The sequence below is a fragment of the Protomyctophum bolini genome (assembly GCF_963924005.1).
Source record: "Protomyctophum bolini genome assembly, chromosome: 1".
Classification (NCBI taxonomy): Eukaryota; Metazoa; Chordata; class Actinopteri; order Myctophiformes; family Myctophidae; genus Protomyctophum; species Protomyctophum bolini.
This window is the reverse complement of record NC_137862.1, coordinates 1478076-1502687: the sequence shown is the minus strand read 5'-3', so window position 1 is coordinate 1502687 and position 24612 is coordinate 1478076. Positions and strand designations below refer to the sequence as shown.

Below are 24612 nucleotides of genomic sequence, written 5' to 3'. Positions count from 1 at the left end.
GAGGGAAGTAATTAGCTGTGTTTGCTCTGGGAGGTTCTGGCAGGGGGGAGGAGGAGGAGGGGGAGGAGGAGGAGGAGGGGGAGGAGGAGGAGGAGGAGGAGGAGGAGGAGGAGGCCTGCAGTGACAAAAGCTTTGACGCTTTATTAGTCAACAGGGCTGTGTCTGACGATGCCAGCGCTTCGGGGAGCTGGTGGAGGGTGGCAGGGGCCGTGACCTTCCGGGCCCTCGGGTGGGGGGGGGGGGGGGGGGGGGAGGCTGGTGGAGGGTGGCAGGGGCCAGTGACCTTCCGGGGAACATCTCTGGTCTATAACACACCAGGGGGGCCCCGTGCACTCCGCCACGGGCACAGCCCCCGTGCCCTTCGTTTCTTTTTTCTTTTTTGGTTGAGGGACGAGCGAGGGGGGGGGGGGGGGGGGGTGAGTTGGCACAGCGGTTGTTTTTTTGCAAAAGGCAAAAGCCTATGATGGATCACATCAGGGCACACAGGGGCCGGGCAGCACCCCAATATAGCAAGGAAGGGACACTCATGAATGGTTAAGGATCTGCAGCTCGCTCTCTCTCTCTCTCACAGTCTGTCGCCATCACCTAGTCTGTCCAAACCACTCTACCACTCTCTCTCTCTCTCTCTCTCTCTCTCATGTACACACTGGTACGTACACACACACACACACACACACCTCAGGCTCTCTCCTTGTGCCGCTATCTCTCCTTTTCCGTCTCCCATCATTCTTTTAGTTTGACCCTCTCCTCTAACGACTCCTCCCTTCACGCCTCACACCAATCCTTCCCCCTCCCCCCCCCTCCCACCTCCCACCTCCTCTTTATCTGTCGCTCTCCTCCCACCCATTTGCCCCCCCCCCCTCCTCCCCCCTCCCCTCTTCCCTCTCCAATCTAATTTCAGATAAGTCACAGCAGAACAGCCCGAGCCCCACAACCCTCTTTATCACTGCCATCAGTGATGTGGGTGGATTGAGTGCGAGTCATTTTTATACATAGATGCGTGCCTGTGTGCGCCACACAGTGCAGGCCACGGGGATTCCAATTACACGCAATATAACCCATTCTGACCTGAGATCAGATTCTAAAAAACGTCTTCTACATTCTGACTGTTTTCATTCTGACCTGAGATCAGATTCAAAAAATGTTTTTCTACATCCTGACAGTTTTCTGAAAAAGCTATGTTTCTATGTCAGTCGATTCGATTTTTCTAGCTTGTAGATCTGCTATTTTTTCAATAGCTAAAGCATAACATAATGCTAACACCAGAAGGGGTTCCCGTCTAAAATGGCATAAGGTAATAGGGTTACGCTTAATTTTTTAAGTGCCGTGCTAATGATCATAGAAAGACCAGTGAGAGCACCATTGTTTATCTTTTGCACCGGCTACGCCTGTAAAAAAAAAGAAAAAAAAAAAAGAAAAAAAACTCCCCCCCCACGAGAATGAATAATGCAAGACAACCTGTAATTGTACGGTAATTAGCATGCCAACGGCGGGTTATACGCGCACACACACACACAACCACACACACACACACACACACACACACACACACACACACACACACACAACCACACACACACACACACACACACACACACAACCACACACACACACACACACACACACACACACACACACACACACACACAACCACACACACACACACACACACACACACACACACACACACAACCACACACACACACAACCACACAACCACACACACACACACACACACAACCACACACACACACACACACACACACACAACCACACACACACACACACACACACACACACAACCACACACACACAGCATCACACGACAACACAGGGCCAACGCAACAGCAGCAACACACCGTCAAGGTCAACAGAAGGTGACAGGAGGGGCCTCTCAGTCGACGGACGGACACAATAAAAAGCCAGGACATATAGGAGATGTCAGAGGGAGTCTAAGCAGAATGCGGGTACGGTATATATACTGTATATATACTGTAAGCTTGGAGGAGGAGGAGGCGCAGAGCGGTTAATGCGATTTTCTTCCAATGGCAGATAAAGCAGAGCTCAGCATGCTTGTGCGGACAGCAGCAGCAACTTGGGAACCTTTTCCCTTAATATATATATTCATGCTTTTTTACCAACCATGGTTCACAGGCCTGAGAACCTGGCGGAAGGACCCGGGGCTGATGGTCTGCTCATGCTGGCCATCTGTGGAGCAGTGGACAGGACACACACACACACACAGTGTCACACACAGTGTCACACACACACTCAGAGAGACCGCAAAGATCTTCTACGGATGGATGGAGGGAGAAGGGAAGACGGGGCGTCGTGTGCCTCATGGCTGAATGTTTAAGTTAAAGTGTTTTTAATGCTTCATAATAAGGTTGCCATGTTGGACAGCACACTGCAGAGGAAGATGAATAAGTCCCCCCTTTCTGCGTGGAAGCATGTGTCTATAGTGCACATGGTGGTACCCAGCTGTGTGTGTGTGTGTGTGTGTGTGTGTGTGTGTGTGTGTGTGTGTGTGTGTGTGTGTGTGTGTGTGTGTGTGTGCGTGTGTGTAGGTAAAGACTACCAGCCTCACCTCGCGGTCTCGGCGCTCTCTTCCTACGGTCTCTGAATGCAGCTCCAGACTGTAGGGCCTCCAGCAGACTATCCATCACTCCTGTCTCATCATTCTCTGGAAGGGGGGGGGGAGAGAGGGAGAGAGAGAGAGAGAGAGAGAGAGAGAGAGAGAGAGAGAGAGAGAGAGAGAGAGAGAGGGAGATAGAAATGGGAAAAGAAACATCAGATAAGGTGAAATTTATATAAGTCACAGGGTTGCCATAGCAATTGCTCCGATTAGAGGCATATGGCAGTGCATGGGCCTGTATTACCAGTTAATAGCAGCCATTTGACAAGCAGGACATGGCTGGCAACTCACATAATACACCTTCCAAATACACCTTCCATATGCCTCCCTTAGCCCTGTAGCCAGAGTCCACTATCTGACACTATCTGACTAATAACCCACATTGAATATTGAAGCAATTAACCTTTGGTTGTGGACTTTAACATATAGGACGTGTCCGTGAGTATATGCTGTTCTTAGAGACTTCTTGTAAAGTTGACTTTATTAAAGGGATATAAGTGTAGTGACCTAAGGAGTATAGCACACACACACACACACACACACACACACACTGACAGTAGTTTGGAAGGTACATACATTAAGTTTCATGATATTAACACAGAGTCCGCCAGAAGGAACAAGGAACACAAATGTTTAAATTAGTACCCTATAGCCCGCCGCCTAACCCGAGATTCTCGGCTTTGAGGGCTTTAATGCATTTTTTGATCCGATCGTATCGTTAGCTGATGTTGCTACCCGCATCAACACAGAGTGGGACACTGTGGCCGCGGCCATTTTGAACATGCGCGCGCATCCACTTCCAGTCTAAGCCACCATCTCAGAAAGGACATTGAGGGGGCCGTTTCTATCGCAAGGACATTGAGGGGGCGTTTCTATCTCAGAGAAGGACTTTGAGGGGGCCGTTCCTATCTCAGAAAGGACAATGAGGGGGCCGTTCTATCTCAGAAAGGACATTGGAGGTGGCCGTTTCTATCTCAGAAAGGACATTGAGGGGGCCGTTTCTATCCAGAAAGGACATGAGGGGGCCGTTTTATCTCAGAAAGGACCTTGAGGGGGCCGTTTCTATCTCAGAAAGGACATGAGGGGCCGTTCCTATCTCAGAAAGGACATTGAGGGGGCCGTTCCTATCTCAGAAAGGACATTGAGGGGGCCGTTTTCTATCTCAGAAAGGACATTGAGGGGCCGTTTCTATCTCAGAAAGGACATTGAGGGGCCGTTCCTATCTCAGAAAGGACATGAGGGCCGTTTCTATCTCAGAAAGGACATTGAGGGGGACGTTTCTATCTCAGAAAGGACATTGAGGGGGCCGTTTCTATCTCAGAAAAGGACATTGAGGGGCCGTTTCTATCTCAGAGAGGACATTGAGGGGGCCGTTTCTATCTCAGAAAGGACATTGAGGGGCCGTTTCTATCTCAGAGAGGACATTGAGGGGGCCGTTCCTATCTCAGAAAGGACATTGAGGGGGCCGTTCCTATCTCAGAGAGGACATTGAGGGGGCCGTTTCTATCTCAGAAAGGACATTGAGGGGGCCGTTCCTATCTCAGAAAGGACATTGAGGGGGCCGTTCCTATCTCAGAGAGGACATTGAGGGGGCCGTTTCTATCTCAGAAAGGACATTGAGGGGGCCGTTCCTATCTCAGAAAGGACATTGAGGGGGCCGTTCCTATCTCAGAGAGGACATTGAGGGGGCCGTTCCTATCTCAGAAAGGACATTGAGGGGGCCGTTCCTATCTCAGAGAGGACATTGAGGGGGCCGTTCCTATCTCAGAAAGGACATTGAGGGGCCGTTCCTATCTCAGAGAGGACATTGAGGGGGCCGTTCCTATCTCAGAGAGGACATTGAGGGGGCCGTTTCTATCTCAGAAAGGACATTGAGGGGGCCGTTTCTATCTCAGAGAGGACATTGAGGGGGCCGTTCCTATCTCAGAGAGGACATTGAGGGGGCCGTTCCTATCTCAGAAAGGACATTGAGGGGGCCGTTCCTATCTCAGAGAGGACATTGAGGGGGCCGTTCCTATCTCAGAGAGGACATTGAGGGGGCCGTTTCTATCTCAGAAAGGACATTGAGGGGGCTGTTTCTATCTCAGAGAGGACATTGAGGGGGCCGTTTCTATCTCAGAAAGGACATTGAGGGGGCTGTTTCTATCTCAGAGAGGACATTGAGGGGGCCGTTTCTATCTCAGAAAGGACATTGAGGGGGCTGTTTCTATCTCAGAGAGGACATTGAGGGGGCCGTTTCTATCTCAGAAAGGACATTGAGGGGGCTGTTTCTATCTCAGAGAGGACATTGAGGGGGCCGTTTCTATCTCAGAAAGGACATTGAGGGGGCTGTTTCTATCTCAGAGAGGACATTGAGGGGGCCGTTTCTGGTGAATAAGGGTTTTCAACGGGCTGACACTCGCGGTCGGCTTCTTCCACCACCGACCGACACAACAACAACATCCGGGCATAATTATGACACGACACACATTTGTCATTGTATAACATTCAGTTACGAATATTTGGCTCTTCAAAGTGAGTGATATACGCGTGATAAAACCATGGCAATATACGCTATAATTAATGCTGCCGCGAATTGAGTTAAAATAAATGAACAAACAAACCAAGTATCTATACCGCTCATCCAAAGACAAAGTCCCACATGGCCGGATATTATAAGCTTATTCAGGCAAAAACTACCCTCCCCTCTTTCATGAGAGAGGAAAAAAAAAAACATAAAAATGCATTGATGAATGGAGAGGGGAAAAAAGTGTGCCTGGCATTTAACCCATTTTGACCTGGGGACGATTCTACAAAATAATTGTCTTCTAAATCCTGACAGTTTTCTGAAAAACCCGCCTAGATGTTTCCATGCCAGCCGTTCTCAAACATTTCCATGTCAAGGACCCCCTCTGACCCCCCCCCCCCCCCCCCCACCCCACCCAGAGCAAAGATTTGAGTTAAAATGTTCACTCTGTGATAATATCTATTCAAAAGATTTGAGGCACATTTTGACTTTTTTCCCCCAAAAATAGCAGATCTACAAGCTCGTAGCGCGGCACTCAGTGCCGTGCTATGAGCTTGTAGATCTGCTATTTTTCCAATAGCTATAAAAAGTATATAACATAATGCTTTAGTTTAAAGGTGGTTCTCCCGTCCAGACTGGGTTAAATCACGCCCCGGTGCCGCTGCCTGCCACCGGGCCGGGGGAAGAACCTGTCCCTGACACCTGGGGCAGAATGATGGACCCGGCCCAGTGATTTGCGGCGGAAACAGCCTTCAATGGATGGGGCTGGAAATAAAACCGTAGCGTAGGAGGAAATGTTCAGGGACACACATTCAGTATAAACTGTCAGGGCAGGAAAAGTTTATGTTGTAGGTAGTTGTCATGTACGAGAGTGGTGTATGTGTTTGTGTACTGTAGCCTCATGCCCCGCATGTATATTATGTATTATAACCCCGTGCACTGTTTCCCAAATGGGTTGGGGGGACGTATACGTGGTGTGGGTCATCATAGACCCATTTGTATGAAAGTACAAATCAAAATATATTTTCCTACATTCAAAAAGCAAATAAAATAATAATAATTATTTAAAAAAAGAATATATATATATATATATATATATATATATATTAATATTTTTTGATTTTACTATTCTTATTCATTAAGAATTATCCAAGTTAAACTATTTTCAAGTTTCCTAAATCTCTCTTTTGGGTCCCGACCTGAAAGGTTTGGCAACCACTGCTATACTCCAAACCATCACAAAGCACAGGCAGGGAGGTTAGCTATACCAGGCTAAAAGTGGTTAAAATACCACCATTTCAATTCATACATAATATAATATATAATAATATATATATAATAAGACATAATTGTTAGGCATTCGAGTCAATGAGCATGCATGTCTTTATATCCACATCTTGTCATAACCATGCATCACTTTTAACGTGGTCCCCTTGCTCTATTCAAAGTACACAGTACAATTACAGCAATATTACACTTGAGGGTGTGGTTTAACGTGGTTATAGAGAGGGTGTGGTTTAACGTGATTATTGAGAGGGTGTGGTTTAACGTGATTATTGAAAGGGTGTGGTTTAACGTGATTATTTCCACGACAGTGATGCGGTCAGGAATGAGACGGAAGCTCATAGCGCGCCACCGAGTGGCGCGCTACGAGCTTGTAGGTCTGCTATTTTTGAAAAATCGAAGAACGACTGACATTTTTAGAATCTGATCTCAGGTCAGAATGGGTTCATCAGACCAGTGTGTGTCCAGTGGAAACGTCGTATGAATCTGATCTCAGGTCAGAATGGGTTAACAATGAACATTTCATAGTGTAGAGCTCAGAGGCTGGATGGATGAATGTTCACAACATCATTGCCGTTAGCATCGATGGAGAACGTGTTGTGCATCCACCAAGTCTAACATAAATTCCACGTCTTGCCCCAACCAACCAACCAACTCCCGGCCCCTTCGTTCATCGTCCTCGAAGCTTTTGCTGCTGCACAAATCGCTGCTACACAGCCCGTCTTCATTGGCCCCAATTTGAGGCTTGCCGTGGCCTCGGCCGTGGCGGTGTGATTGCCTGGTCCCTCCATTGATTTAGAGGGAGAGACGGGAGGACATTGCTCTGATTGAAGTAGTGTGTGTTTTTCTCACTCCCTCCAATTCTTTGTCAAAAACCTAACCGTGAAACACAGGCTTAACCACACCTAAAAAACACTGAACCTGCGCACATATATATATATATATATATATATATATATATATATATATATTATATAGTTGTGTGTGTGTGTGTGTGTATCTCAGAGGTTGCGTTAGTCTCTGGTAATTGCCGGCTTTGACAGATGTTTTATGACAAAGACAGGAAAGTATATAAATCTGTTCACACATCCTGAAAGGTTGACAATCACACGACAGTTCATTAATTATCAGCCGCAAAGCAGGCACATTTCCAACCCCCCCCCCCCCCCCCCCCCCCCCCCCCGCACACGTGCACACACACACACACACACACACACACACACACACACACACACACACACACACACACACACCTATTTCCTGTAAATAGTAACGTGTGCCGCATTGGGAGGCACACTTTATTGTGAAGGCAACACTGGAAGAAGAGAGTTGTTGTTGCTGCGAAGTATATATATATATTATAGGCGATATATTATTATATATATATATATATATATATATATATATATATATATATATATATATATATATTGTAGCTCAGTTGTCGGCAGTCGAAATGTGTGCCGGTCCGGTTATAACAAGGATAAAGCTGTGTATTGAACAGTTGTATCATTACGAGTTAGACTATATGTCACAACGGACACTTTCAAACGAGAGGGCAGCACTATAACATTGGCAAGCTGTCCTACCACAAACAAGCAGTCCACGTAAACACGTAAACACGCCTCCTCCGTGTTCTGTCCTACCACAAACAAGCAGGGAGTCCACGTAAACACGCCTCCTCCGTGTTGAAGGGTAGATCTGGCCACTGCCTAGAGGAGCTCTCGGTGGATTTAAGGAGATCATTAATTAGACCTGACGTCGAAATTTAAAAAAAAATGTCTTCTGAATTCTGACAGTTTTCTGAAATACCTCATGTTTCTGTCAAACATTTTCATGTCAAGGAGCCTCTCAAAAATGTATGTAATTGGCTGCCGACCCCCCATCTGAAAATATGCTGTTCCATATGTTGTTCCATGTGTGTGCGCACACACACACACACACACACACACACACACACACACACACACACACACACACACACACACACACACACACACACACACACACACACACACACACACACACACACACACACACTAAAAGCTGGACATGGGAGGGGCTCTAGCCCTTCAGAGATATACAATTCAATACGGACACTTGTTTCTGCTGCTTATGTTGCAGATAAGACAAGAAGTGGATCTTGATATCCGCTCCATCTATAGAGCTCTGGGAGGAAATTAACACTGGCTTCTCTTTGCGCCGTCAGACATGGAATCACAGACACAACGGCGTTCTTCACCACATCCGACGACCAGCCATGATATAGTTACTCTTCTGCCATATATTTGCGGTCCAACGAAACATGCCATTTCTGATGCTTTTCTCTCCTCACACTTCACCAGCACACAACTGTATAGTACTGTTTGTAACCGTTTTAGAAAAGCAATAAGCCACGAGAGGTCTCAGCTTACCGGGTATATTACAATGGCCAGGTATTTTACCAGGTATTTTACAATGGCCAGGTATTTTACCAGGTATTTTACAATGGCCAGGTATTTTACCAGGTATTTTACAATGGCCAGGTATTTTACCAGGTATTTTACAGCCATTGTAAAATACCCGGTAACCTGAGACCTCTCGTGGCTTATTGCTTTAATCTACACCTATACACAACCAATAGTTCTCCTGCATCCATTTCATCACCGCGTCTTATTTCTTGGGTTATGCGCCGACAGGAACTGTCCATTTTGAATATTCACCTGTCTGTCACTCATCCGTTAATGTCAACTGTCCATTACTGTATGTTGAATGACGCATGCCAGACTCTGCTCACACCGTAACATTATTCTTTTTGAAGATCAACCTAAAAGTATTATTCTGTATCCTAGTTCTTTTGTATCTATAGACTATTTATACTCGACTTATGAAAAACATATTCACTGCATGATGCAGTTCCTTCCATCACACCTCAATTTCCACGGAAATCGGTGATTCATTGAATGAATGGAAGCAAATGGACGCTTTGTCACCCGAGTGAAGCATGGTGTCCCTCATCGGAATGTGTGCGTGTTGCCATTTTACCTGAGACAGCCAGTGTTGTCCATATGAATAAATATTAACCCATTTTGGACTGAGGTCGATAAAAAAAAAGGTTTCTGTGTCAGTGGTACTCAACATTTTCATGTCAACGACCCCCAGAATTATCTCTATTGGGCCACGGACCCCCATCTCAAAATATGTAGTTCCAGGGACCCCCCCCCCCCCACGCCAGAAGCAAAGATTTTAGTTAAAAATGTTCACTCTGAAATATATATTCAATGATTTGCGCCACATTTGAACGATTTTTCAAAAATAGCAGATCGAGCTTGTAGATCTGCTATTTTTCAACAGCTAAAGCACAACATAATGCTATAATAAAACACCAAAAGGGGTTCCCGCCCAGAATGTGTTAATGATGACTGAGTTAGCCGTCCCCGTCCCCCCCACCCCCCACCCTCCCGTGGGGGATAAATAAATCCCACCTTAGATCGGCCGTTTCCCAGATTCTTTATCGGGAAACCAACCCCCACCCTGTCAGTCGCCCCCAGAGGCTCTCCTCCATCTCCGTCAATCTGAATCTTCCTCCGATGGTGAGGCCTAAATTACCTGAGACTGCTGCTGCTGCCAAGCCAAGGAAACCACACCACCACCATGGGGGTCTCATGCAGACCCTACCGGTTGGTCTCCTCCTCCTCCCCCTGAGCACAACTCAATGGCAGCCTCATGCAGACCCTACCGGTTGGTCTCCTCCTCCTCCCCCTGAGCACAACTCAATGTCAGCCTCATGCAGACCCTACCGGTTGGTCTCCCCTCCTCCTCCCCCTGAGCACAACTCAATGGCAGCCTCATGCAGACCCTACCAGTGTTGCCAACTCTCCAGTAACGGAAGGAGCTATAGTGGCTCTTCGAAAAGTCTCTAGAAGTCGCTATAGGGGTGGGACTTTTTTAGCGTCCCTATAGCGACTTTTAGGCACCTCTAGCAACGGAAATATGGAGCCAGCCCAGAACACCATTTCCTTGCTCTGTGCACATAATAACCGAGCCGAGGAGGCCAGACGCACCGAGCACTTTAGTGTTGTTGCCAACTTAGCGGATCTGAGGCTGAGAGAGGGAAAAATGAAGAAAAAGGAGGGTTTGATCTCTGTCAACACGATTTGTCCCCAATTCACCAGAAAAAGTAGCTAGATTTCTCTCCAGAAGCTTTTCACTAATTCAGTCGCTATAGGGGGGGGTCTGGAAAGAAGCTAAATATGGCGACAAATCCGCTAAGTTGGCAACACTGGACCCTACTGGTTGATCCCCCTGAGCAGAACTCCATGGCAGCAGCAGGGCCTCGTCTCACCCTCGCCTCCTACACTGGCAGTCATCTTCACACACAGTGACGCCTGTGGCCTTCTCTCTCTCTCTCTCTCTCTCTCTCTCTCTCTCCCACACTCTCTGCAGACAATCCCAAGCTGTGCGGTGGTGGGGATTATCCATCCTTCCTACGCTCCTGTTACTGAATCCAGGGCACAGCAGAGTGAGTCCCCAGAGAGTGGAGGACCGCTGTGCCACGTATACTGGCACCCTGCTGCCAAGCTGGCCCACTCACACAGAACGACTGAATTATGGCCTACTTCGTTGCCAAGACAGCTCGGTGGCAGCCCCCCCACCCCGCCAATTGTACACAGTCAAATGAACAGTGTTCGTTTAACCACTTAACACTAATCATGCCTTGGACGTGTATAAACGTCTTTATAATCAAAACGACGGGGTGCTAAGGACGTGTGTAGGCGTCTTTAGGTCTTTTTATATTGATCCTTCTGCCGTGTACTCCTTGCTGTTTCGTGCATCATGTGCGCTGCCGTTCACTTCCTTGTTTACGGCTCCGAAAGAATGTCTCGTATCTCCTAATCCATAGGGAGCTCTCCATGGTTTTGACCACAAGGACAATGTTCTTTATGCGTTTTTAGCGTGACCAGCGTGAGGTAAAAAAAAAAAGGAAGATTATGCCTCCTGGCTTATTTCTACCCTATAATGTTTTCAGATACATATTTTAGCGTGATGATTACGTTGAAACCGAGTAATACACTGTCTGGATGTTATCTTGAATGGGAATGAAAACGGAGGATTTCTGTAATCAGTAGCAGCTGTGTTGGACAGTGCTGGACGGATGCGCCGATATGGGGAATTAAACACGTGAGCTTCATTTTTATTGGCTTTTATCGATGTGGGGCCTCGACACGTCATCACGCAGTACGTTTTCGTTTTCAGGAGGTAATTCAAATTCGATTTCTATGGACTTTTGATATAAAAATACACAAAAATGTAAATGTACCCATTTTTTGGGCATCCATTGTTAGGTATGCTCATATGATCAAAAGTGTGAAAAACATATTTTTCATTTCACTACGCCTTTAAGCATTCTGAAAACCGTGAAAATGTGGCACACATCTTTGAGTATATATTTCAGAGCGAACATTTTTAACTAACATATTGGCTTCTGGGGGGGGTCCCTGGAAGTACATATTTTGAGATGGGGGTCCGTGGCCCAATAGAGATAATTCTGGGGGTCCTTAACATGAAAAAGGTTGAGCACCACTGACATAATAGAAACATGGGTTTTTCTGATTTTTCTTTTTGGATTTAGAATCCTTAATCGACTTCAGTCAAAAATGGGTTAAGCCCTGTTTTTAAAATAAATAAAAATAAATCTAAATTCTTTCCACGCTCCGCACAGTGTTGCAAATGTGCTTTATTCCCTATAATGCCTAAACTAGGAACGCCAGAGGGTAGACGTGGTGGATGAATGGATGAATTAACCCATTTTGGCCTGACCTCAAATTTTAAAAGAAATCTTCTAAATCCTCCAGTTTTCTGAAAGAAAATATATTCACGATTTTTCAAAAATAGCAGACCTACAAGCTCGTAGCGCGCCACTCGGTGGCGCGCTATGAGCTTGTAGATCTGCTATTTTTCAATAGCTAAAACTATAACATAATGTTTAAAAAAACAACCAAAAGGGGTTCCCGCCGCCCAAAATGGATTAACACAGAGAAGTTTCACTGCGCGCATACATGTGGGCTTTTTCATTTGCAGTGAGTTTGTTCTTCTCTGTGAAACGGGCCCAGTTCTTCATCATTACGCAGAGCAGGCAGGCAGCAAACATTCCCCAGGAAAACCCACCGCTCCTCCACGTCCAAATATGTCTCCACCGCCGTGGCAATTCATCACAGGCGGCAGTATAGCGGCGGTGGCGGGAAGCGTTACGCTCCCCCACCACAACACATGCACACACACACAGGACGACACACACACACACACACACACACACACACGGCAGATCAATCTCTCGCAACCTGCGGTGTGTGTGTGTGTGTGTGTCTGTCTGTGTGTGTAGAACTCCGTTTGACTCCAACCCGTGAGAACATTAAACACTCACTGAGCCTCAGGGGGTGAAAAAACAACAGCTAAAACTCACTGAGATCTACCAACTCAAGATTATATGTGGGAGCGCAGCCCAGTCAACAATTTACACATCAATCAACACCACCACATACGGATACAGTGTGTGCCTACGTTAGATAGTCGTGCAGACCCCCCGCCCCCCCCCCCACACACACACACACCATGACATATTTATATTATCCACTAACAACCAACCACTGCCATCATAAACTCACAGAGATCACATTGATGGCAGTTGCAGCACAAACTAAAAAAGCAGGGATATAGTTATTAAAAGTAATGGCTGTGAAACGGGCTCTGAAGTGTCTTTAAAACTCATCAACGTTGGCGTTGAGTTGAGGACGAGGTGGAGGAGGAGAACAGAACACAAGAAGGAGGGGGACGAGGGGGAGGGGGGGGGGGGGAACAGAACACAAGAAGGAAGGGAGGGACGAGGGGGGGACGGGGGGGACGGGTAGATGACGAGGAGGAGAGGGAGAGGAGTGAAATCCAGCTTTGAAGCTGGAACTATACTGAATGACGCTTTGATGTTGCACAATGAGTTTGCCTCTCTTCTATGCTGTCGCACCTGGGACCACAGCTCTCATTACAAGTGTAACACACTCTCACTGTTTCTCTCGCACAAACACACACGCACACACACACACACACACACACACACACACACACACACACACACACACACACACACACACACACACACACACACACACACACACACACACACACACACACACACACACACACACACACACACACACACACACACACACACACACACACACACACACACACACACACACACACACACACACACACACACAGCGCTAGGTTCACATGTGCATAGACACTTTCAAAAACATGAAGACAAGCTGCTGAACTAGCCCAGGCCTCTGTGATGTCTATTTAGGGAATAATAAGGTTTCACATCCTCCAGCATGCCGTGCCAGTCTGCTGTCAACTCCACGCTCCTCCAACTTTCAGCACAGAGAACGGAAACAGCAGCAGAACAAAAGGCCTGGTTTATACTGTACCAAATAATATACTGAACCAAAACAGCAGCAGAACAAAAGGCCTGGTTTATACTGTACCAAATATTATACTGAACCAAAACAGCAGCAGAACAAAAGGCCTGGTTTATATACTGTACGACGCCATAAGACAGTATAGCGTCTGCAGTGTTTGTCCTATATCCTATGAAGAAAAAAGTATTCTGAAAGAATATATTCAAAGATTTGTGCCGCATTTTCACGATTTTTCTAAAATTGCAGACCTACAAGCTCGTAGTGCGCCACTCGGTGCCGCGCTATGAGCTTGTAGATCTCGATTTTCTGTACTCACTTTTTATCCTCAACCTATGTACCTTTGTTCAGCCAATGAAATCATCGCTATATGTGGTGGTGCTCAGCCAATCCAATCAGTGCTATGGGGTACACACAGACACACAGCTGGGCATAGGAGGGGCTATAGCGCCACTCAAAAAATAAAAATCACAATATGTGAAATTGTTGTGAATTAATCCATGCTGTCAGAATGGCAGCCTCTGGTGGACATTCCCTATATTCCCTGCATCCACAATGACATCTGCCATCACACCACTCAACTCACTATAGCCAATCACAGTTTAGGTGTGCCATTATATAACCAGCAACTCACCCCACACTCCTCACTCAGTCTCCAGGCGTCACACAGGCAACATGCAGAACCTGCTCTCACTGAGTACTCACAGTCACACATCACTTCTATGCTGCGTGCGTCCTTGACTAATTTAAGCCCTTGTTCTTTGTATCTGCATTGACTATGTGCTGTTTATTGCGAACGCAGTGAGCACTTACTATGAGACCTAGCAGATCATGTCTGTGTCTGTGTGTCTGTGTGTCTGTCCCGCTATCCAAATATGGAGTGTGTTGCATCAGCGATCACTCAGCTCCATATATGGGCACAAAAGGGGCCAGGTCCACTCAGCTCCATATATGGGCACAAAAGGGCCAGGTCCACTCAGCTCCATATATGGCACAAAAGGGCCAGGTCCACTCAGCTCCATATATGGGCACAAAAGGGGCCAGGTCCACATATACAGTAACAGCGGACAGACACAGACAGACAGACAGACATGATCTGCAGGTCTCAGCTGCGTTCGCTTCCCGCGTTTGTGCGTCTTACTGGTAGTAGTATGTATATTTGTCACTCCATATGGTCTATTGTTATGTTCTACTGCTTGTATGATATGTTCTGAGTTTGTTCATAATTATGATGTTGAGTTTCTAACGCATTCCAGGGATTTGCTTTGTTTGTAGAAACCACGGTTTCATGGGGAAAATAAACTACCACATTGTTGGATATACTTTGGTGTCAAGAAACCTCTTTATCGGAGAACCTTGGGAGGTCAGCTCACAACCTATACTAACAACCAGCAGAGAATATTTATATGAATAATATTGAGGATTCACATCCTGCACAAGACATCTGGCACTGAACGTAAAGCAACACAAGGACTGCAGAGACTAAAGGGCACGGACAGCCACCTCAGCCTTCCACTTCTGCCGCCGTCTCCCAGGGAGACTTCAATCGTCCGTCTACTTAACCCATTCTGACCTGAGATCAGATTCATACGAGGTTTCCACTGGACACACACTGGTCTGATTAACCCATTCTGAACTGAGATCAGATTCTAAAAATGTCAGTCGTTCTTCGATTCTTCAAAAATAGCAGACCTACAAGCTCGTAGCGCGCCACTCGGTGGCGCGCTATGAGCTTGTAGATCTGCTATTTTTCAATAGCTAAAGCATGACATGATGCTAAACACCAAAACGGGTTCCCGTTCAGAATGGGTTAATCAGAAGAGGCTCTAGGAGTGACGTTTCCCATTGTCCAGGCGAGCAGAATGTCTGCCTATCACCTGCTATCGGGTGACTAAACCGTTGTATTTAGACCGGCTGCTAATGCCGCCAGATACACTTCACTCAACGGGGTGAACGCTTATCGTCAAGTCACTGACCTGGCGCTATACCCTCCTCCTCCGCCTGCTTGGAAACGGGCCCGGCCCTCCCTCCCTCTCAGCAGAGTGAAACAAAGCAGGAGGTCAACGCTTTGGCTTTGAGATTGAAACGCTGAGGACGGCAGAAAACGAGGCATGCCAGCGGATAAAAGGAGGTAGGAGTCTTGTCACCTTGGCTGAGCCGCGTTGACACGCGTTGAGGGAAACGCTAGAGAATGCGTGACCCTCTTTCAATTTAGCGGTCATTTCTAAGCAGTCATTCAGCACGTCATGAATAACCTACTTTGGGCGGGAACCCCTTTTGGTGTTATAGCATTATGCTATGCTTTAGCTATTGAAAAATAGCAGATCTACAAGATGATAGGGCGCCACCGAGTGGCTCGCTACGAACTTGTAGGTCTGCTATTATTTTTTTTAATCAAAGAATGACTGACATAGAAACATAGCCTTTTCAGAAAACTGTCAGGATGTAGAAGAACATTTTTTAGAATCTGATCTCAGGTCAGGAATGGGATAAAGCCGCTGAGAGAAGAGCAGTTCATGCACCCCCGCATGCAGGCCAGGTGGCAACAACATGGAAGAGGAGCTGAGCTTTATACTATGAATGCAAAGCAACCAGAAACATGAAAGCATTTTCTGCTCTATTTTCTTTCCTTCTCCTCGTTGGTTTTTGCACATGCTTTACTGTCTGTCTCTCCTCGGTACGGCGTTCACATCTTAGCATGCAGGGAACGTCTCAGACTGTTCCTCCATTTGACGTCTTAATAGTTCATCGCTTGTAGCCATGTAGGGAATGTTAAATAAAGCTCTGATGTGTAATTTGTCGCTCCACAAACATTGGTTGCTCCCGGGGCCTACCCTGAGAGTTAACCCCTTTGGACCTCTACCGTCGATTCTACAAAACATATCTTCTAAATCCTGACAGTTCTGTGAAAAAAGCCACATGTTTCTAATGTCAGTCGTGTTCAAAACAGTTTCATGTCAAGGACCCCCAAACATATATGCAATTGGCCGCCGACCCCCCCATCTGAAAATATGTTGTTCCAGGGACCCCCCCCCCCCCCCCCCCTCCCAGAATCAAAAGATTTGAGTTGAAAACGTTCACTCTGAAAGAATATATATATATATATATATATTCAAAGATTTGTGCCTCATTTTCACGATTTGCTCAAAAATAGCAGACCTATACAAGCTCAAAGCTATGAGCTTGTAGATCTGCTATTCTTCAATAGCTAAATTATAACATAATGTTTAAAACAACCAAAAGGGGTTCCAGCCCAGAATGGGTTAATACAACAGATTTGTCATACAGAAGGCAGAGGCTCTGCTGGTGGAGGAGGAGGAGGAGGAAGAAAATAACACCTATTCAATCTGAATTTCAATCTCTCCATAGCTCTATGCAAATGCAGGCACGCTCTCTCTCTCTCTCTCTCTCTCTCTCTGAGATTACCACAAGGTGCCGTGTGGCATGCAGAGAAGGAGGGGAAACATGCAGCGGGTTGGCAGGTGATCAGGAAGAGAGAAGAACTGCTCTGAACCTGAGAGGAATCTCACAACCATCAGATCCTCTGAACCTGAGAGGAATCTCACAACCATTCAATCCTCTGAACCTGAGAGGAATCTCACAACCATTCAATCCTCTGAACCTGAGAGGAATCTCACAACCATCAGATCCTCTGAACCCGAGAGGAATCTCACAACCATCCAATCCTCTGAACCTGAGAGGAATCTCACAACCATCAGATCCTCTGAACCTGAGAGGAATCTCACAACCATTCAATCCTCTGAACCTGAGAGGAATCTCACAACGATCCAATCCTCTGAACCTGAGAGGAATCTCACAACCATCCAATCCTCTGAACCTGAGAGGAATCTCACAACCATTCAATCCTCTGAACCTGAGAGGAATCTCACAGCCATTCAATCCTCTGAACCTGAGAGGAATCTCACAACCATTCAATCCTCTGAACCTGAGAGGAATCTCACAACCATTCAATCCTCTGAACCTGAGAGGAATCTCACAACCATCCAATCCTCTGAACCTGAGAGGAATCTCACAACCATCCAATCCTCTGAACCTGAGAGGAATCTCACAACCATCCAATCCTCTGAACCTGAGAGGAATCTCACAACCATCAGATCCTCTGAACCTGAGAGGAATTTGTACGTCTCTAAATGTTTTGATTAATTGAGCAAGGTGGACCCTCTTGTAAACAAGTGTAATGCTTAATTGGGTCGACGTCCACTCACAGTTACAGTCTTTGTATTGAGTTTGTGCTTGAAATGTACTGTAATTCTGTAAAAACTGTTAATACATATTTCAATCAATCAAAAACCATGGTGAGTGGACTGGAAGCAATGTCTTTGGCCTAATATACTGTACATCGTGTTTGGTGTGTGAGAATATTAATATATATATATATATATATATCACCCCCCCCCCCCACATATGTACATACATACAGCGAAGTACTGTATATATAAATTTATTTGATGACACAATGTGCGCGCACACACACACACACACACACACACACACACACACACACACACACACACACACACACACACACACACACACACACACACACACACACACACACACACACACACACACACACACACACACACACACACACACACACACACACACACACACGTCCTTCATTGCCGTGCCCTTCAGCATAATGTGGACATGGAGTCAGTCTCTCTGGGGCTTTTTAGGGAATTGATGGATAATCAGATGATTACAGAGAAAATCTCCATCGAGGACAATCCTGCCTGACAAACAAAGAGAAAGCTCTTTAGTTAATAAATAGGCAGTGTGTGTGTGCGTGTGTGTGCGTGTGCGTGTGCGTGTGTGTGTGTGTGTGTGTGTGTGTGTGTGTGTGTGTGTGTGTGTGTGTGCGCGTGTGCGTGCGTGCGCGTGCGTGCGTGCGAGAAAAAAGAAAGTTGTGTGACTGACAGCGACTAGGAGAAAAAGAGTGAAAGGGAGGAGATAGAGAGAGTATGACATAAAGAAAGAGAGAGAGAGAGAGAGAGAGAGAGAGAGAGAGAGAGAGAGAGAGAGAGAGAGAGAGATAAGGGAAGAAGGAGAGAGAGGGAACTGTGACTTATGTCCAGGCTCGGTGGCTAAGTGCCAAATCAGTCACTCATTAATTTTATCTCATCTATCTGTGCGTGTACGGACGTGTGTGTGTGTGTGTGTGTGTGTGTGTGTGTGCGGACTGCGGGTATGCATGTGTGTGTATGTCTGTGTGTGTATGCGACTATGCGTGTGTGCGTGTGTCCTACAAGGACAGGGGTTTTAGAGGACTCCCCTGCAGCTTTATCTTAATTTGAGCATATCGTCTCTGTCGGGCAGAAACCTCGTATCTCTCCATACTTCATACAATAATCCAGTTTGGACTTGGTGGTCATTGAGCGTTGCACAGAAGTAGCAAATCGCCAATTTTACAAGCCCATAAAGGGGTTACAGGGTTGGAAGTGGTTACAGTGGTTACGGTAAGCTGATTGAGCCATCAGATATAATGGCACACAGATCATCAAACGTGAGCGAACACAAACACAACGCATGCAGGAGCATGTTGTGCACAGACAGACAGTGGCCTCCTACTCATGCTTGTTCATTCAGACACAGTGACACACACCCTGTCAGACCCACATACTGTACATACTGTACATGAGAACACGACCCATTCACCCGGAAGGACCGTCTACTTCAAATGCGGAAGTGCTCAATATTAAAGCCCAGCTGCACGGGGTTTCCTCGTCATGAATCCACGGGTCCGTCTGCAGACCCTCCTCTAACCACTAGGGGCGAGCACCTCAGCGTTGGAGAGCCTCACTGGGGCCTTGGGCGCGAGCCCCTCCTATGGACAGCTTAAGACATAGGAGGGTCTTGACAAGGATTGACATGACTGCGTTCACTTGTCATGTCAATCCTTCTCTATGCTTGTGAAACTCGGACCCTTACAGCTGAGCTACAGAGGAGAATACAGAGCATGGAGATGAGATGCTATACAGAAGACTCATGGGTATCTCCTACACCCAACACGTCACAAACGAGGAAGTATGAGGCAAAAAGGTCAGCCAAGCCATCGGCCCACATGATGACCTTCTGACCTTCTGTCATAAAGCGTATAAACTGAGGTGGTACCACCACGGACACATCACCAGGTCCTCAGGCCTTGCAAAGACCATCCTGCAAGGCACCGTATGTATACACGAGGAGGCAGGAGAAGAGGGAGACAAGATGGGAAGATAACATCGGAGAATGGAGACACTTAAAACTCAGCGAGGCAATGAGAGCTGCCGAAGGACAGAGAGGGATGGAGAGAGCTGGAGAGAGCCGCAACTACCCTCCAGGGTTACGGGACAGGTAGCCTGGAACGCATCTATGCTTTCTATGGCATAGGCAGCTCCCGGCAGGATCCGCCGGGAGAAACTGGACATGAGACTAATTCATTAGAGCGACAGAGAGAGAGGATTGTGTGTGGTAAATGGTAAATGGTGCATTTATATAGCGCCTTTATCCAAGGCGCTTTACATAGATTGTGCATTACATTCACCCATTCACACACCGATGGCAGTGGAAACCATGCAAGGCACCAACTAGCACATCGGGAGCAATTAGGGGTTCAGTGTCTTGCTCAAGGACACTTCGACAGTAACTCTGGGGGAGCCCGGGTTCGAACTGGCAACCTTGCGGATCCCATCCAGGCACTCTACCCCTGAGCCACCGCCGCCCCATTGTGTGTGTGTGTGTGTGTGTGTGTGTGTGTGTGTGTGTGTGTGTGTGTGTGTGTGTGTGTGTGTGTGTGTGTGTGTGTGTGTGTGTGCGTGTGTGCATCAATTTAACAAAGGTGCAGACGATCAGAAATCAGCAGAGAGTGAGCGACGTTTGTGCTACTCTATGCCGTATTGAAGTGGACTCGGTCCCAGACTTTCTTTTCTCCCTGGAAATAAAAACGTCTGGGTTTCCGAGGCTACGGGACAGGTGAGGTGAGGTGAGGTGAGGCTACGGGACAGGTGAGGTGAGGTGAGGTGAGGCTACGGGACAGGTGAGGTGAGGTGAGGCTACGGGACAGGTGAGGTGAGGTGAGGGAACCACCACTGCTGGTCATCAAAGTGTTGCCTTAGGAATGTGACAGAAATGGGATGAGTAATTGATAGGAAAAAAGTATTTATTTTGGGGGTGACCTTCTATCCATTTCAGCAGCTCTGCTTCTGAATCAGCCGATATGAAGTACAGTCCTAAATCATTATGTATCATCATTGTCAAATTTAGGACATTATGAGATAAGAGGTGGTGGGATTTAAAAGTATAGAGCATGTTGTACCTCATGGTAAATTGTATTGTTTTTGAGTGGTGCAACCACTCCAAGGAACAGCTTTGTCCGTGTTCACCTATGTATGTGACGTTCACCTATGAGCATCATATAATGAGTACCAGTAGGGGCGCTGTTGCCTGCTGATGATAGAGAGAGAGAGAGAGAGAGAGAGAGAGAGAGAGAGAGAGAGAGAGAGAGAGAGAGAGAGAGAGAGAGAGAGAGAGAGAGAGAGAGAGAGAGAGAGAGAGAGGGGGGTTGTACCACTCGGTTCACACAGGTGTGATTCTTTTCTTTATTTTTATTTCTTTTCTAAGCCGAGAGAGGGTTGTTTTTGGTACACCAAAGCAGTGCTTTTGGCCTGGATGGAACATGGTGGATCTGTGCTTATACTCTGGGGTAAACACGACTGCCTCAGTGGTTGGCACTGTCAGGTTAGCTATACGCCGGTGATGGGTTGACACGTACAGCCAAGCTCCGATGCGCTGCCAAGCCGTGCTCTGCACAGAGATTAGGAGGAGGAGGAGGAGGAGGCTGGTGTGTTGATAGAGAGCTCCTGGCATTCTACAGTGTTCCAAAACAAACACCGGGCCGCTGGGCACAGACGGTCTGGCACACTACAGACCTTATCTCCTCCATACGGAGGCTATGTGTCTGGGCCAGAGTCTAGTTACCTTACAGACAGACTACAGACCTTATCTCCTCCATAGGGCGGCTCTGTGTCTGGGCCAGAGTCTAGTTACCTTACAGACAGACTACAGACCTTATCTCCTCCATAGGGCGGCTCTGTGTCTGGGCCAGAGTCTAGTTACCTTACAGACAGACTACAGACCTTATCTCCTCCATAGGGCGGCTCTGTGTCTGGGCCAGAGTCTAGTTACACTACAGACAGACTACAGACCTTATCTCCTCCATAGGGCGGCTATGTGTCTGGGCCAGAGTCTAGTTACCTTACAGACACTACAGACCTTATCTCCTCCATACGGAGGCTCTGTGTCTGGGCCAGAGTCTAGTTACACTACAGACTACAGACCTTATCTCCTCCATACGGAGGCTCTGTGTCTGGGCCAGAGTCTAGTTACCTACAGACAGACTACAGACCTTATCTCCTCCATACGGAGGCTCTGTGTCTGGGCCAGAGTCTAGTTACCTACAGACTACAGACCTTATCTCCTCCATAGGGCGGCTATGTGTCTGGGCCAGAGTCTAGTTACCTACAGACAGACTACAGACCTTATCTCCTCCATACGGCGGCTCTGTGTCTGGGCCAGAGTCTAGTTACACTACAGACACACTACAGACCTTATCTCCTCCATACGGCGGCTATGTGTCTGGGCCAGAGTCTAGTTACACTACAGACACACTACAGACCTTATCTCCTCCATACGGCTGCTATGTGTCTGGGCCAGAGTCTAGTTACCTTACAGACAGACTACAGACCTTATCTCCTCCATACGGAGGCTCTGTGTCTGGGCCAGAGTCTAGTTACCTTATCAATGAGAGCCATAGTCTCTTTAAACAGCGGACCATGTTTAAAGAGACCACAGCTGCACATATCTCAACAGTCAGACACACTCTACAACACGTAACTGGAATATCAACTGGAATCTAACTCACTCACTCACATGTCTTTTGCCTAATATATACCGTACATCGTACATTGTGTTTGGTGTGTGAGAATATGAATACTGTATATATATATATATATATATATATATATATATATCATCACCCCCCCCACGTACTGTACACAAAGCAAAGTACTAATTGATTACACAATGTGTGCATGCACACACAAACACAAACACACACACACACACACACACACACACACACACACACACACACACACACACACACACACACACTGAGGTCAAGATTCAAATATGCACGTTATCTTCTTCACAAGCACATTTAACACTCAATTGTCAATTAAATCCACGATGGCTTCTAATAAAATCACATTAGCTGAAGTAATTTTCGTGTCTCAGTGAAATGTGACACAACATACATGGATGTGAACATCAGTGGAGAGACGTGGCGGTTTATTTTAACCCATTCTGAACGGGAACCCATGTTGGTGTTAGCATCATGTTATGCTTTAGCTATTGAAAAATAGCAGATCTACAAGCTCATAGCGCGCCACCGAGTGGCGCGCTACGAGCTTGTAGGTCTGCTATTTTTGAAAAATCGAAGAGCGACTGACATTTTTAGAATCTGATCTCAGGTCAGAATGGGTTCATCAGACCAGTGTGTGTCCAGTGGAAACCTGGTATGAATCTGATCTCAGGTCAGAATGGGTTAAGCCATATGTAGCAGCTGGCTCTGAGGATGGAAACTGATCCAGTATAACATCTATAAAAGTACTCAGTTGTTTTACTTAAGTAAAAGTACCAATACTGCAATTTAGAACTACTTCGTTACAAGTAAAAGTACGGAATTGGAAATGTACTTGAGTAAAAGTACGAAAGTATCGGCATCAGAATGTACTTAAAGTACTCATTGTGCAGAATGACCCATTCCACAAGTCAAATGTGTAAAACAAATCTATTGAAAATAGCAGATCTACAAGCTCACAATGCGGCGCAACGCGACACATTGTGAGCTTGTAGATCGGCTATTTTCAAATTTTCCGAAATGTATAGGGTAGTTGTAAGTGGCTAATGTATGTTTCATAATCAAAATTAAAATCTCCAAAGTGTCCAATGTGCATCGCTCTAGTTCTTTATATTTATAATGATGAATAATAAAAGGTAAATTGCTACAATGCTTGAAAAATGGTTCAGTTGCCGTTTCTGGCCACAAAAACAATTTGTATTAACACATAGAATGCTGAAAGCGTTTTTAAACGTTTTATTATAGCCACCCCTAAGAAGCGCATAACGTTTTTATACGTTTTATGGTCCAAAAAACGTTTTTTTATTGATTACTATAGTTCAACTATATTTGCGCCCGGACAACTCATAATGTAACACCGATCGGCTCTAAAAAGAGTTAAACCCCCCCCCTGCTGAAAAGAGGTGTTGGTCTGAGAAGCGTCTGGCACCGCCTATTGGTTGGTCTATGCGAGGACGTACGACGTAATGGAGACGGCCGTCCGGCATAGACCAACGCAGATGTCAGGGGATCTAAAATGGATGGGACAATGCTCTTGTCTGTGTGAATACACTCGATTCCCCCTCCCCTCCTGTTTCTACATGGTTTCTCCCGAGGGAGAATGGTGGGGGGGGGGGTCTCTTCCTCTTGGATCGCATTGGCAGTTCCCCCCCCACTCCCGATTCCCCACTGCTTTCAACTGCAAGGCTTGCACTCTCATTCTCGGAACAAGATACAACGCGATTTGCTCTCTGCCCGTATATAATTGATTTCATAACGTTTGCCAGACACATGTGGAGTTAGTCATCGACAGATTGCACATCATTATCGAGGG

The 24612-nt window shown here is 46.5% G+C and overlaps 1 protein-coding gene across 1 annotated transcript in view; it reads right to left on the bottom strand.

Moving 5' to 3' along the window:
- Positions 1-2134: 2134 nt before the first annotated feature.
- The window catches only part of LOC308314782 (protein diaphanous homolog 3-like), a gene marked incomplete at its 3' end in the record, with an annotated part of 217989 nt that continues 195511 nt past the window's right edge, over positions 2135-24612 (bottom strand). Inside the window, exons 25-26 of the mRNA XM_080762464.1 lie at positions 2588-2683; positions 2135-2208 (exon numbers count right to left, since the gene is read on the bottom strand). Of these exons, the coding sequence (XP_080618590.1) occupies positions 2135-2208; positions 2588-2683 (170 nt within the window). The remainder of the gene's footprint in view (positions 2209-2587; positions 2684-24612) is intronic.